Raw genomic sequence first — 16,013 nt, forward strand, 5'->3', positions numbered from 1 at the left:
CAATCAATGTATCAATCACAATCATGCAATTACTAAAACTCAGACAATCAAACAATGATTCAATCAATCAATAAATCAACCCAATAAATCAAGTGACGCGCACAGTGTTCAATGAATAAATCTGTATAATTTATTCACAAAACTTACAATCATAATATAAGAAATAGCTTATTAACAATATATATATTAACACATTTTAAAAACTTCTGAAAAGTAAATACAAAACGATCTAAGCTTAAACAAAATAAATTTATTTACAAAGTAAAAACATAAGACATAACTTTAGGGGTGGGGATAGTGTTGGGGTGGGGGATGGGCTGCCAGCCCATCCCTGGGTAGGGGCGGTGTTGGGTGGGGGAGGATGTGTGTGCTGGCTAAGGGTGGTGCAAGGGGAGGGGCCAAATTTCCAGTGGGATGCTGATGCCCAAAAATCATGCATTGTACTTGTACATGGCTCATTCAATTTATATAACTTTGTCATTTAAATAAAATGTGTTCAATAGGCCTAAAACAAAATTGTAAAAAAAAACACAATCCACACAACTCATCTTAAATGCAACATGTGTAACAGTATCCCCAATGAGATACACATGGTAAACATACCCAAAGGAAATAAAGGACTCAATTTCATGGCTATTCGGTATGAAGAAGAGTTGGTGCTTATGGTATGCTTTCATCAAATGTCATGTTTACATGATAGTGTTTCATGTTCAGGGAAAGTGTATGCACTCAACATACTTGATTCAGCATGCCACTTAGAAGTGATAAGCAATGCATAGTCAACATTATTGTCAAGTGCTGTATGAGAAAGTATAGAACTGACCTGAGAACACTCTATGATATATACCCCTCTAGTGGAGAGGAACTACCGTTCTAGAAAGAGGGCAAACTGTTGTTCTTTCAACCAAACAAGAAAGCTGAACCATAAATTGAGTGCTATAGATTCAAGTTTGTGAGAAAAGAACCCTGAATTGAGTGCTATAGGTTCAAGTTTGTGAAAGCTGAACCCTGAATTGAGTTCTATACATGTAGGTTCAAGTTTGTGAAAGCTGAACCATAATTTGAGTGATATAGGTTCAAGTTTGTGCAAGCTGAACCAGAAATTGAGTGATATAGGTTCAAGTTTGTGAAAGCTGAACCAGGTATTGAGTTCTATACATGTAGGTTCAAGTTTGTGAAATCTGAACCATGAATTGAGTGATATAGGTTCAAGTTTTTGAAAGCTGAACCAGGAATTGAGTTCTAAAGGTTCAAGTTTGTGAAAGCTGAACCCTGAATTGAGTGCTATAGGTTCAAGTTTGTGAAAGCTGAACCCTGAATTGAGTGCTATAGGTTCAAGTTTGTGAAAGCTGAACCCTGAATTGAGTGCTATAGGTTCAAGTTTGTGAAAGCTGAACCCTGAATTGAGTGCTATAGGTTCAAGTTTGTGAAAGCTGAACCCTGAATTGAGTGATATAGGTTCAAGTTTGTGAAAGCTGAACCCTGAATTGAGTGCTATAGGTTCAAGTTTGTGAAAGCTGAATCATGAACTGAGTGCTATAGGTTCAAGTTTGTGAAATCTGAACCATGAATTGAGTGATATAGGTTCAAGTTTGTGAACGCTGAATCATGAATTGAGTGATATAGGTTCAAGTTTGTGAAAGCTGAACCCTGAATTGAGTGCAAAAGGTTCAAGTTTGTGAAAGCTGAATCATGAACTGAGTGCTTTAGGTTCAAGTTTGTGAAAGCTGAACCATGAATTGAGTTCTATGCATGTAGGTTCAAGTTTGTGAAAGCTGAACCTTGAATTGAGCCCTATAGGCTCAAGTTTGTGAAGAAGAATTAAAGCTACTCATAAGTTTCTGTGAGAAACTTTGTCCGCCATGACAGATTTCCCACCATGGAATGAAATAGAACCGTCTTTTCACCAAATCAAATTCATTTAGATCTGAGGGATAAGCACAAGTTCAACATACTGGGAAACTCTAACTGTGCTAGTTTTTGCTGTCTTTTGGGCTTGGCAAAAGAATGCCAGCATTTCCTGAAGTAATCTAACGGATCAGCTGGCAGGAAGTCAAGATCAGGGACTTCTCAAGTGATGTAAACAACACAGACTGGTTTCATGCACAGACATTCATTTTTCAACCATTGTTTCTGTCTGATATGTGGGTCCCGCCTGTAATGGCTACCATGGTAACTGGTCAACAAACGGCGACCATGGTCTTCTTTATAGGTTTAACTTATGTAGCATTGGCATAACATTGTGATTTCCTTTCAAGTTCATGACAGTGAGTTTTTGTTTGAAAGCATACATATCAAATTAAATAATTTGGAAAATAATTTGTTTTGCCGAGCATTGTGATTGATGGGATTTTGCTCTTGTGTGAATTGTTTCAAAATATAGCGAGAAACAAGAAAAGGGAGAAGTATGGGACCATGGCAGGGTGCTTTTACAAAGTCAATGGCAATTGGGGACTGGTGGTTTATAACTCCACATGGAGCCTTGGCTCGGACTAAACTCAGGTTGGACAGCTTCGTTACAGCCTTAGACTCCCCTTTCCTAGAAGGAAGAAGGTCAAATGGACACAGCAATTCGAGAAGCAATCTCCCATATATTGAGTAAATTCAATTGAGCCTATAATAAAAAAGACCTCAAATTTGAAACCAAATTCCTTCTAATAATAATCGTGATCTGAACCCTGTAATTGCTCAGACATTAAAAAAAAAAAAAAAGTTTGCCTGAACCATCCTTCACATTTAGCTCGGGACCTCTCTTTGACCTTTCCTTGTCTCTTTCAATCGGTTCCCACCCCTTATGAATGAAAAAATAAAGGAAAAAAATTAACCATATCTCAAGCCACCCCCACCCATGGATTACCCATGTTGTTTTAATTGCCACAGTTTATGTATTTGTTTCATTTCTGGTTTGGTGTCACGTAACATATTCTTGGCTGCCACTTCATTACAGGTGTCTTGTGGTGGGCTAGACTTTTGTTACTTGGGTTGGGTACACATGCCCCTGCGAGGGATCCGTTTACATTGTTGTTGTCTGCGGTAGACTGCCGCTCTCTCCTGATTGACTCTTCTCAGGAGTTCACAAGGAGTACATGAACATGAATGGTTTCCACGATGGAAGGTTTATGTTAGCGACTGGAAACCATGTAGTAAACCATAGAGCCAGTGACAGTCTTTTTCTTTGAAATCACACACAAATATAAACCACCAGAATATGGTTTTGAGCGGATGTGAATGAACGTCCCACATTTTTACACTGTGCCCAACTTATGTATTTATTGTTAACATGGCCTTTTTGTTGAAAACAAGCCAGGCCCCGAAATTCCTTCTTGAAGGGGTACAGTAATTTTGCTCTGGTAAGGGGCACTTCTATGAGGAAAATGTAAATCTGTATTGAAACTTTGCAAAGGGGCACCACAGCAAAAGCAAGGGGCACCACGACAACTGCTGTGTGTAGTCGCTGCATAAACAAAAGTATAAACTGGTTTTGAGTGAATGTGAATGAACACGCTGCTTTTTCGACCCTACAACATGATGTTTGGTCAAGCGAGCTATCAAACCATTTTTTGTTTTATTCCTGGAAGAAACAAAAGTATTAACCACATTGGAGTCTGGGTTAGTGTGAATGTGAGTGGCGGGCACCGCCCTGGTTTCAACACAGTGCACATCCTATTTGTTACAAAGTTATGCATAACTCCTTTTCAAGACCAAAGCTGTAACTGTGGCAGGAGGGTCTCTATGTGTCACCAGTGCCTAATTTCATAGAGCTGCTTCAGCAGAAAATAGTTCTTAACGAGTTTCTGCAGAGCAGAAATGAGCAAGAAACAAGTCACAAATAGCTTAAGCAGAAAATATTGCTTAACAAGTTTCTACTTATCGTAGTTTGGCCTGTAACCTTGTTCTGGTAAGCATATTTGTTCTGCTTAAACAGAAAATATTGCTTAAATAAATTATGTATATGTGACAGGCACTTTGGCTTATTCTTGTTGGCATAACTTTGTTGTGCTTAGCTACTTTGTTCTGCTCGAGTACCTCTTTAAAATTGGGCCCTGGACTCTAAAACATTGCAGCAAACATAAACCTGATGAGAACACAACTCTGCTTATTGTCATAATAGTTATCATTACTGCTACATACACATAAATTAAAATTCTACAGATTTTATTTGGTTTTGAACCACAAAACTAACCTTTGTAGTACATTGTACTTGCACAATGTTTTGTTTCTGCAGAATAAAATGTTTCACGGAATGTTTTCTTGATATTGTGCAAGACTATTGCTATTTTCGCACATAAAATGAGAGTAAATAAATCAACAAATATTTCTTCTTGATTTCATGTTCATCTAGACTTACCCAATTAAAAATATTAATAATAATAATTAAAAAAAAAAAATGTTTAAATGAATAAAAATAAGAAATAAGAAATAAAACTAATAACATAAACAAAATAAAAACTAGGAATGTATTGTGGAAATAAATTGTCTCTTTAGAATACATTTGAATTAACATTTTGCTGCTTAAAGTTAAACGGCCAAGCAGACTTTTTGATCTCAGTTGTTGATCCTTGTCATGATGAGTCGAAAATAGGATGCTCATGACCATGCCAAGACCTTATCAAAGAATAGACTTCAAGCATCTCGCTGATAGCATTCACAAAAGGCGTGGCATCTCACAAAGCATGAGGCATCTCACTATGGGCGTGGCATCTCACTAAGGGCGTGGCATCTCACAAAGGACGTGGCATCTCACTAAGGACAGGGCATCTCACTAAGGGCGTGGCATCTCACAAAGGGCGTAAACCAAGATGGTATCACCTGGGAGTACCAGTGTCTAATCGTCAATGTCTCACCGCTGCTGCATGAAAATCTAGGAGTCAAGATCAAATTTTGTTTTGATGTTTTAGTACTGAAAGGAGATGTGTTGTATCTGTCGTTTTTGTCGTGAAAAGAGGAGAGCACATAGACGGACTTTTGATGAAGGTGAAATATATTGACCAAAGGATCATGATTTAAGAAGGTAAAATTAGTGAAGATGCCCCTTGTAATCAAATTTCCAGGCCTTCGACCTTCAAAGCAATTTTCCTCTGGTTAGGAGCACTTCTCTGAGGAAAATATAAATTTGTGGTGGAACTTTTGGTGGGTTGCATTTTTTAAAAAGTCCAATACTGTAAATGAACCAATGCAATTGACTTTCTACGCAACGAGCCAAAGAAGTGTTCTTTTCCCCCATGACAGTTTTTTTTTTGTGGTCACGGACAGCCAAAATGTTGTTTGTGCTTTTAGTTGCGTTTTGATTGTGTGTATGATATGAATTGACAGTGACTACGTGTGTTACATCCCCGGTTTTAAGTACCGGCTGAAGGATCCATCCATAATGTAACCCACAAGAACCCCAGGGTGACAACTTGATCTTGATTCCACCAGATGTATCTGCACCTTCCATTCCTTCTCTCTTGCTCTCCAACTCTCTCTCTCTCTCTCTCTCTCTCTCTCTCTCTCTCTGTTAACCTTTTCCCAGTGCAGTATTTGCAAACTGGTTCCTCTAAACTCCCAATCCCTCTGATTTAATTGTAAACATATTCCTCTTGGGTTGCCGCCAAAGGAAAGGGCAACCAGGGTTTAAATACTGTCTGTAAGTTTGCTGGATTACGTGGGCGATGCTCGGTGGGTGGCAACACCAATATTGGGGTATTTTTTTGTTATAAGTTGTTGTATCTAAAGCGGTGGTGAAGAGAAGAGTCTAAAAAAAAAGGGGGGGTTATTATTGAAATGTCAGATTGCTTTTCAAGTCACCCTTCTTTTGACCACCCTTCACAGTCTGGTCCACTTGGCCTGTATTAGCCGTTATTAGCCCTACTCAATGGGGAGACAATTGAAAAGCGTTGGGTGGCCACTTTTAGCACCAGGATGTGGACATTCTACAACACTGGATGTGGCGAGGTGGTGGTGGGCAGCCTCGATACCGAATGTTTCTAATTACAATCTCTCACCACTGCGCTTCGCTCAGGGGAAATACTACCCATATTACAACAGTGTATTCCCTCTCTTGCTTGTTAAACTCTTGGTTTTAAATAGGTTGAGGAAGAAGAACGGGAAAAACTTAGTCTGGAAACCAGGCCAAGGATGCGATTTCTTGGTCTGGGACTATAGGGCTTGACTGGTGGGGGTTGGCAGCCAGTCTGCGGTGGGCTGGTATAGTGTTCTGATCTTGACCCCCAGGCATATGGCTTCAGTTAAAAGTCAATTGTGTATATCATTGGTTGAATGTTGTTGCCAGACCAATCCTCAACAGATTTGCATTTGTTGCTGCTGTTTCTAGTGTAGTGGCGCATTGGGCTTAATTGGAAGTGGACATAACCATGTAGGTGATTCAAGGTGATTCGAACAATGCTTTAAGAACTTATGTTGATGTACATGCGCATTCCGCAGACGTTTAGCCATTTCAAAATTAGACATGTTAGAATAGAGCATAAGCTATATTAATATGTTGAAATAGAGCATAGCTATTTTAATAGTCGCCCTGGCAGCCCATTACAAAACCTGTAAATTGGCTATAGATCGAAAAGTGAGCAGAAAACACACAGAAATCAAACTGTGACAAATTTCCACTCGGTAGGTGTTCGCATTGCAGAAGAAATTGAGAACAAGATTTCATCAGTTTCAAACTGTTGCCCTTCTGATACTGTCGCCCTTTCTACAATTTGTTGACCAAGGAGCTCTTAAGCTTTAAGGGACACAATCTCTTGCACCGAGAAGTAAATGAAAAAGCGCACACTAAGAAAAACAAGGAGAGCGTCTTCTTGAGAGACAAATTCAGCCAAGTATTTGACAGGATAAATTTTCTCCTATGGTTATGTGATATTACTGACCAGGGTTCTCCATGTGATTTTTCGAAACTGCTGGGCGTAAGTTCTGGACCCAATATTTGAACGATATTATAAGCACGCTGATTTGAAACGAGGTCCTCAGAATATTTTTTACTTGTGCAATCTGGAGAATTTTGACGTATTTTAAACGATTTTTGTAAAGTTTATTCTAAATCCAAAATACGAGAAAACGTGATTCATGTTTTAAAATATTACATAACTTTGTGTACCGACCAGTTATTCCCTCAGATTCGGCCAGCGATTCCTGCATTTCGACCAGCGATCCCCTCCGATGCCCGCAATTTGGCCAGCAATTCTTACACATCAGGCAGCAATTTCCGCATATCGGCAAGTAATTCCCACATTTCGGCCAGCAATTCCCTCACTTCATCTAGCCAGTCCCGCGTACTGGCCAGTGATTCCTGCTTATCGGCTAGTGATTTCCTTGTATTGGCCAGTGATTCCTAAATACCAGAGATTTCAAATTATCAACCAGCTATTTCCGCATATTGGTAGGCTACGCTACCTTGTGCATGGGGGATGACACTTCTAATGTAACTCTGAACGATTTGTTATAATGATGCTAGGGCACCGAAGAAAGAGAACAACAGAGATTTTATAGACGATGTGACCTATGTTTACATTCAAACGGCCCTCTGTTGACAAAACACTGTATACGTCATGTTTCGCCGGGCAAAAAGACACGTAGTCATGGTTAGATTGCATACACTTTCTAGCTGGCTGTCAAAACACAAAGGTTTTGCCAGGCGGTATGCGCGCGAATCATGTTATGGTTTTCGAGTGACGTTACAGGTTATATCGTCTATAAAAACAAAACACTGAACAAATATTGTGTAAAATAAGGTGACGGGGGAAAGCTTACCAGAGCTGTAAATATTGCCTGATGCTGAAGGTACCTTTGAAACACCCGTCATATTGTTGTACTTCAGTCCAGAGTAGAAGGTTGAGGAGGAAACAGGGGGTTCATCTAACTGGGTGGTCCTGTATAAACAAACAACAGAAGGAATTAAATCAAATCATGTTATCTGTCAGTGTCTAGCGTTTTACATACAAATTACAATAGTAGCAATTAAATCAAATAATTTTATCTTTCAATGTCTAGTGAACATTCAATAGTAATAATAATAAAAAATAATAAATATTAAAATTCTTTTACATAAAATTCTCAAAATGCTGTGCAGGAAATAACACTGAAAGTATAGAGCAAACCACTACATCCATAAACAAATAGTTAATTATCACAATAAAGAAGTAAAAACCATAGGTCGTCACCAATAGTTTAATACAGATGTGTAGCCCTAACCTTTTATGCCTGGGAAAAGAGGTAAAACTCCACATTAACCTGTCTATATAGGCCTACATACATGTATGGAACTGAAAGACAAGAGGAAATGAGCTAATTGACTTGGCTTAGGAATTGCATGAATACAAAATGATTGAACACCAATTAATATGCAATTTATTTATCCTATATTACTACAAAATGCATGGTTGACATCTTTCTATGAACTCAATTATTTATTTATTTTGGTTTACACAAAACATGGCTGGTAGTATAACAAAGTAATACTACAAATGGCATGCTTACAAACTCAAACATTAAAGGAACACGTTGCCTTGGATCCGTCGAGTTGGTCTTTGAAAAGCGTTCTGTAACCATTTGTTATAAAATGAATATGGGTAGAAAGATGTCGTAAAAGTAGAATACAATGATCTACACAAATATGCCTCGAAATTGCGTGGTTTTCTTTTTACCTTGTCGACGAACACGGTCTTCCATTTATGGGAGTCATTTTGACTCGGCCATAAATGGCCGACCGTGTTAGTTTGTGACATAAAAGGGAAAACCGTGCAATTTTGAGAGATACTTGTGTGGCTCATTATATTCTACTTTTAAAACATCTTTCTAACCAATGCATTTCATAACAAACGGTTTCAAACGCTTTTTATATACCAACTCATCTGATCCAAGGCAACGTGTTCCTTTAAGTACTTCAAAGACAATCAAAAACAAAAACCTAGCCTAGCCAGATATAGGAAATAACCCCACAATACTACGATAAAAATACAATTAGCAATGTAAAAAAATCTAATAAACCTAATATCATTTCTTTGGTTGTATTGCCTTCCCCACCCCTCAGCTTTATTCCCTTAAAAAAAAAAGCCTTCAAAAGCTCAGAAAGGGACCATGCAACCTTTTTAAAAATACTTTCACACTTTCCTGCAAAAATCTTTAGCGAACCCTCGCCAAGTGACAGTTCTAGGTAAACAGGGGAAGTCTCAATACCGGATTGCACTACACTTGGGGTTATTTCAAAAGTAAACATCGGATACAAAGCCAGCGTGTTACACTGACAAATCGCCCCGCTGTGCTAACAAAATAGTCATGCTGGCTCCACACTGCAGGTGAGCAAACTCCCCCCCCCCCCCCCCGATTCTCGATTTTGTTTTCTTTTGACATTTTTGTAACATGAATGTCTCCGGGGGGAAGAAAGGAATGCCCCTTGACATCGTTTTTGTTCATGATAATATAATAAATGATGTAATGTTTGGGGAGAGTTTACTTTAGTCTTAACCCTGGGGCAGCTGGAGGGAAAACTGCCAGAGTGTGGACGCTTCACTGTTTGATGACAATACACCGTGGAAGGAAGAGAGAATGAGCCAAGGACGGCGGCGTTAAAATAGCAAATTTTACACTTTGCTGGTGGCATTATAATAAACGTTCTTCATCCATGCTCTAAATATTTCAACCTGTCAGTAGAGTCACACCATAATGCATGACAGGTTACCGTTGTTTCATTATCATGTGCATTGCAGTTTGTCAGAGCTTAAGTCCTGTTTTTTTTTCTGTGTACTTTATGCCTCGCTCTCTCTTTTATTTTTATTTTTGACTGGTTAAGCTTTTTGTAAAGCAGCCCACCAGGCTAGTAAACTGTGCATTTTACTTGCCACAAGACCTTTTAGTAGCCCAGATTTTAAAAGTGCTCATGTAGAATATATTGTCATAATGCATCTTGGTGATGTACCCAGTTTATTATTAGTTAAATGAAGTTTGACATTCACAAACTCTCAAATATCGTCATACTTAAAAAATATCAAAGTTCTTAAAAAGTAGGTTGCACAGTTTTTAGTAGCCCACAGGGCAAGTTGAGAAGTTGTGTTAACTAGCCCACTTCACTTTTTACTAGACAATGTAGGCTAGCCTAGTGTTAAGAGTGAGCTCTGCTACCTTTTATGAGTATCTTTATTTTACAATAAAAAAGGGAGAAAAAACGCACTAAATGTTTTTACACTGACTCCTCCTTTAAAGCCATTGGACACTTTCGGAACAAAATTTTTTTTTTAAGTTCACGGGTTTACAGAAGGTATGGTGAAAGACTTCTCTTGAATAATATTATTCCATGAAATGCTTTACTTTTTGAGAAAACATTAGAACAATTATCAATTCTCGATATCGACAATTACAGATTTTTTCTTCCCTTCAATTCCCTCAAAAGAAAATAAGGCAACATTTAACATTAACAAGGCATTCACAATACATTTCACCTTAAAAGGTTGCACAATAAAACACTGAGCATTGAAAAGAAATAAAAACAGGTGACACCTCAATAAGTGCATTCCTGCTCATTAACCGAAACCTCGGTTAATGATGATGACCAAAACTGAAAAAGAGAAATGTGAGAGAAGAAGAAAAAACTCAAGCAACCTCTCGGCCCAAGAGTGACTGCCTCTGCCCGGCTGGGTACTATGGTACTGGGAGATGAACAGAACACCGGTCCGCAGGAATTCCAAGCTCGTGCTAAGAGTTATTCCTCTTCTATGCCATTCGTGGTATGATGATTACATTAACAGACAAATGGTGTCCGCCTGTAATGGCCATACAGGCCGCGCATCTTTAAGAATTATTACCGGTATTAAGAACTTGACCTCCAGTACTGGGAGACACTTATTATGGGTTCCCTTCATTGAACAGTTCATAGTGCAATATTTGTGTAACATTAAGTGGAGTGTTCATTTGCAAACTTCTGTGCATTAGCCAATCACGCATGTCTTCAGTGAACACAATGCACGTCTCGGCAGCCTAGAACCCCACCCATACCCCCCAAACACCCCACCCATGCACTCCACCAAAGAAACCATTCAAAGAAGGTTCACAGTACATAGCATGAAGAATGGTACACGCTTAGGCCTACCATTGAATCACAAAATGGCGGGCATGCATGCATGCACAGAGCAGCCAAGTGTAAAATTGGTGTGAGGGGTGAATAAATTAAAAGTTTTTAAAAATAGCGCTTTAAGATGCCTATAATTTTGTATAACCCATGTCAGTCACAGCAAATGCTGTGATGCCCTGTGCGTTTGCATTGATGTCCTGGGCAAGGTTCCTGTACAAATTTACAAATGCTGTGATGCCCTGTGCGTTTGCATTGATGTCCTGGGCAAGGTTCCTGTACAAATTTACATTTTCCTCATAGAGTGCCCCTTACCAGAGGTAGAGTGCCCCTTCAAGAGGTAGAGTGCCCCTTCAAGAGGTAGAGTGCCCCTTACCAGAGGTAGAGTGCCCCTTACCAGAGGTAGAGTGCCCCTTACCAGAGGTAGAGTGCCCCTTACCAGAGGTAGAGTGCCCCTTCAAGAGGTAGAGTGCCCCTTCAAGAGGTAGAGTGCCCCTTACCAGAGGTAGAGTGCCCCTTCAAGAGGTAGAGTGCCCCTTCAAGGGGTAGAGTGCCCCTTCAAGAGGTAGAGTGCCCCTTCAAGAGGTAGAGTGCCCCTTCAAGAGGTAGAGTGCCCGTTCAAGAGGTAGAGTGCCCCTTACCAGAGGTAGAGTGCCCCTTCAAAAGGTAGAGTGCCCCTTACCAGAGGTAGAGTGCCCCTTCAAGAGTGAAGTTCCAGGCCTGCTATCGGTATTTTATATAATAAATATCCGTATTATTTCTGTTGAACATTACCTTCTCAGCAAAGCATGGGTGTATGACATTTATACATAGTTTTGGCACCCTTCCTGCATCTCCTTCCTTCCCCCTTCCCCCATCCCCTTCCCTTTTTCAGTCCTACCTGGCCATTCTCTGGATGCTGATTGGCTTCCTGGCATTGGATGATTTGACCGGCGGTCTAGGTTTGATGTGATTCTGAGCATGATGACCGGTTGAGTGACCAGCGGGTTGACCGCTTGAGGCAGCATTCCGGTGTAGAGCCTCCCGCAGGGCTGAGGTTGCGGAGTGAGCTTGGGCGATCTGAGAAAGAAAGATGTAACAGAATAATTTTTTAGACTTGAATAATTTGAGGCTTTGAGAAAGACTCTGCTAGGGTTGAAACGTCAAGCCTTTAAAGGCAGTGGACACTACTGGTAATTACTCAAAATAATTATTAGCATAAAACCTTACTTGGTAACGAGTAATGGGGAGTGGTTGATAGTGTAAAACATTTTGAGTAATAATCGTGAAAACTGCCAGCGCTTGCTCTTTGATTTTAACGCCTGGAGCAATATTTATGTTTGGACAATGAAAATCACCTATGACAACATTGTTAGCAATGAATCTGTCAGCTCCTTTTATGAGTGCCCATGCTGCTTGCTATAGTGCCATGCTGTTTGCTATTGTAGCTCTGTTTATATTTCTTAGTAAGGTTAGAGTAACATCAAATTATGTGAGTATAAATCAGTCATCTAAAGTAATGCAATCAACCTCGTGTGGCGCCGGTTTATCTAAGTTTTACTGCCACTCAAGTTTACTATTACTTTTGCATCTTTTATTGGCAAAATTTCATTTGCCAAATTGTAGGTGCAGACAACCTCCGACAAGCCACGGATATTTCTTTAGTGTCTTCTGGAAAATGTGAACCTCTTAATTTGATGAACCTTTAACGGAGCAGTGGTGGCTTCAAATGAATTAAAAACACTCACTGAAAGATTTAACTAAACTTTAAGAACTCTCCCATATCCCTTGCACCCGCGTCACATGCGGCTGCTGATGCCACGCTCACCATGTCGGTGGTCAATAGGTTTACGTGTTAACGTCGAGTCGCCTAAAATGCACACTTCTCTAAATAACACACGTTGACATTGACCACCAAAATGGCGCATCCAAGATTATTCTGATGATGACGTCAGGTGAATAGCCCTTTTTACACTACTCTATTCTTTGGCGTCAGATAAATAGCGCAAATAGAGTTTAGTCTTGCAATGGTTGCAAAAAAACAAGAAGAAGTAAATGATGGGCTTAGGCTAAGAAAATTGTCCTTAAAAAATGTGTTTGAACTTTTAACACTTGATAACCCGACACTACAAACTCCCAGGAAATATCTATCTCTGCTTTCAGGGGAGTAGTATCGAGGAAGATAACCATTGGAGTTAGCGTGCGGAGTGCTCATTTTTTCCCCAGGAAAAACTGTATCAAGTGTGAATCGAACGTGCAGTGGCAGTGGGTATCAAGTTTCCCTGGAGTTTCCTGAATTTGATTTCCTGGGAAATAGCTCTGTAGAGTGAGTGGGGCCTAATTGCGGTCTCCAAAGAAACCAATCTTGCTCTAGGTGTCAGCATGCACCATCCTGTATGGTTTCAGCGTGTGCTTATGGGGGTGAGGAAAGGGGGAGGGGAGACAACTTTTTGGGGGTTGGGGAAATGACCCCTGTCCAACCCCTCCCCATAAACACCAATCAGCTGTTCACAAGTTGAATTTACAGCATGCTCCTTGAGAATGGGAAGATTCAAACAGAACGCTCGTCTACACAGAAATGATGTACTAAATGCAGGGTAGCTGAATACTTTTGGTAATGCCAAAGACAGTATTCTCACTCGATGAGTCTCAAAACACAACATGTATACATAACAAGTTGCAAGAAACCCATGAAAGAAAAAACACCCTTGTTGCATTGAATTGTGTGCTTACAGATATCTGAGAATGCCTGAAGCCTCTTCTCAGATTCTTTTATTTCATTTTCAATAACCTCTTTTTATACTTTACTTCAAAGGGAGTAATTTCTAACAATGTTTTTTATAATATCAACAGCTCTTCAGTGCTCTTCACCAATTAAATTTGTGTGGTAATTATTTTTAGAGTAATTTTCAAAAGGTGAAAACAGGGGGAGGGGGGGGGGGAGACGACATGGTCAAGAAGACAAGGTAGCCTATAACAGGACAAAGGTTACTGGTATGATGTGTAGTTGGGTTTAAGGTACGTGTCAATACAATTTGTTTTCAATAAATTAATTTGCGTATCAACTTACTTCAATATTTATTCAGGCTCTCTCACTGACAAAACAAGAATTAGGTGACATTAATTTTATGGAACACTTCATTTCAGTAGACAATCACTGCAGGCTGTTCCATGTACAGGAAGAAATGTGATCTTCGGGTAATTGGAGGGAAATTGCTGATAAAATAATTATGCCTCAAGTTTATTAATGCTAACAAGATAAGACACTTTGAACATCAGGGGAGGAATGTTTCATTCTTGCCCCATATAAGGAACTTTTTCCATACCTTCAGGTTGTAGATTTGGTCAATTTTGACCCAATATTTGGTTACAACTCTGTAGTTAATTTTTGCCCTTTTTCTTGAAGTAGAGGGACCTTGTCTGTATTCATCTGTGCAGTGTGTTCCTATTGGTGCCACCTGTTTCGTCTAGAAATGAATGAGCTGTTTCTGATAACAAGTCCAGGGTGATATTTCTGTCACACAGTCAATTAAGGGCGCACCACTTTGATTTATTGGCTTTAAAATGCCTATGGGCTTTATCATGCTGGTGTCCATGTTTGTTTACGCAACACACTTTAGACAAATGAAATATATATCCTTTTTTTCTGTCTGGGGTTTAGGAATTGGTTTACGGTCCTTTCACACGAGAGCTATTTAGCAAGGGTCTTCTTGCTAAATTGTAAGCAGGTTTGTAAAAGTGTATAAAATGTACCTCATTGAGGTGGAAATGACAAGTGTTTCTATTATCCAAGTTCACTTACAAAATCTTGTCGAACATTGCTACATTTACAACCATGCTGAAATTAAACAAGGGACCACAGTTAAATTGCTGTCATGTGTATAACACTTTGGGATTTTTTTTTCCCCTGTGCACTGATGGATCATAGCCACAAAATTGACTTTATTAGAGTTGATAAGATTGTTAGGAATGGGACACTTAAAGACCCTAAATGGATGATACCCAAATAAAATGTTCAAATCAGAAACAGAATGTTTCAGACAGACATTCCAGTTGGACATAATCCAGCACTTGTTGAAAAAATGTTGAAGTTACTTTTGCCTGGGTCTCATAAATCACACAGGAAACTGAATAGATTGAAGCAAAAACACACTTTGCTTGTGAAAGTCCTTAAGGCAGTTTACATATTTCCTTCTTTCAATGATCCAATATAAATGACCTGTTTCCAGTTTGGCAGTGATTGCAACATTATGTGTGTTTTATTTTATTTTTTTTTTTTACTATAACAAATATATGGATAACATTATGTGTGTGTTTTTTACAGCACAATTTTTAAAATTTTGACTCAATTGGTCATCAAAGTTGCAAGAGAATAATGAAAGAAAAACACCCTTGTTGCACAAAACTTTGTGAGATTACAGATGCCTAAAAAGTATTTCAGGCCCGAAGTTTTTTAATATATGAGTGAGAAATAACCTCTTTCTAAAAGCCTACGTTTCTTCACAGGGAGAGGTATCTCACAATGTGTTATAATATCAACAGCTCTCCATTGCTCGATACAACCAAGTAAGTTTTTATGCTAACAATTATTTGGAGTAATTACCAATAGTGTCCATCTAGTGCCTTTAAACCTAGAGACAGGATACTGGGTCAGAAAGGTGGCACACCCCTCTCCAAGTAACATGGCCCTCTAGAATGTTCAACAACCTCAGTGCCCCACCTCCTGTATCCGATCTATAAAAATGGGATTTATTTCTCTTCCTCAAGTTCCGACAGCACAAGGGAGGTTTGGGGAGCCAAGGTTTAGATTCATGACTGCCCTTCTAAAACTGGAACTTCTCACTTATCATTCCCCAAAAATGACAGCAAACTCTCCAAGGACCATCCCAATAAAAGGGATTGGTATCAGTAACCAAGACACACCAAGGACTCCTAATGAGTATGTATTAAAGAATATGAGGACAGAGTGGCCAATAATTGG

At 39.3% G+C, this 16,013-nt stretch overlaps 1 protein-coding gene across 4 annotated transcripts in view; it reads right to left on the reverse strand.

The window, feature by feature from the left end:
- Positions 1-196: 196 nt before the first annotated feature.
- LOC117290066 (tubulin polyglutamylase TTLL5-like) overlaps positions 197-16,013 on the reverse strand; it is an 89,254-nt gene continuing 73,437 nt past the window's right edge. For all 4 annotated transcript variants that reach the window (XM_033771324.1, XM_033771332.1, XM_033771339.1 and 1 more), the window contains 3 exons: positions 11,934-12,112; positions 7,744-7,862; positions 197-4,861 (listed from right to left, as the gene is read on the reverse strand). In XM_033771324.1, the coding sequence (XP_033627215.1) occupies positions 4,833-4,861; positions 7,744-7,862; positions 11,934-12,112 (327 nt within the window). In that variant the 3' untranslated portion in view covers positions 197-4,832. The remainder of the gene's footprint in view (positions 4,862-7,743; positions 7,863-11,933; positions 12,113-16,013) is intronic.

This window comes from Asterias rubens, chromosome 1 (assembly GCF_902459465.1).
Source record: "Asterias rubens chromosome 1, eAstRub1.3, whole genome shotgun sequence".
In the NCBI taxonomy this organism is placed as follows: domain Eukaryota; kingdom Metazoa; phylum Echinodermata; class Asteroidea; order Forcipulatida; family Asteriidae; genus Asterias; species Asterias rubens.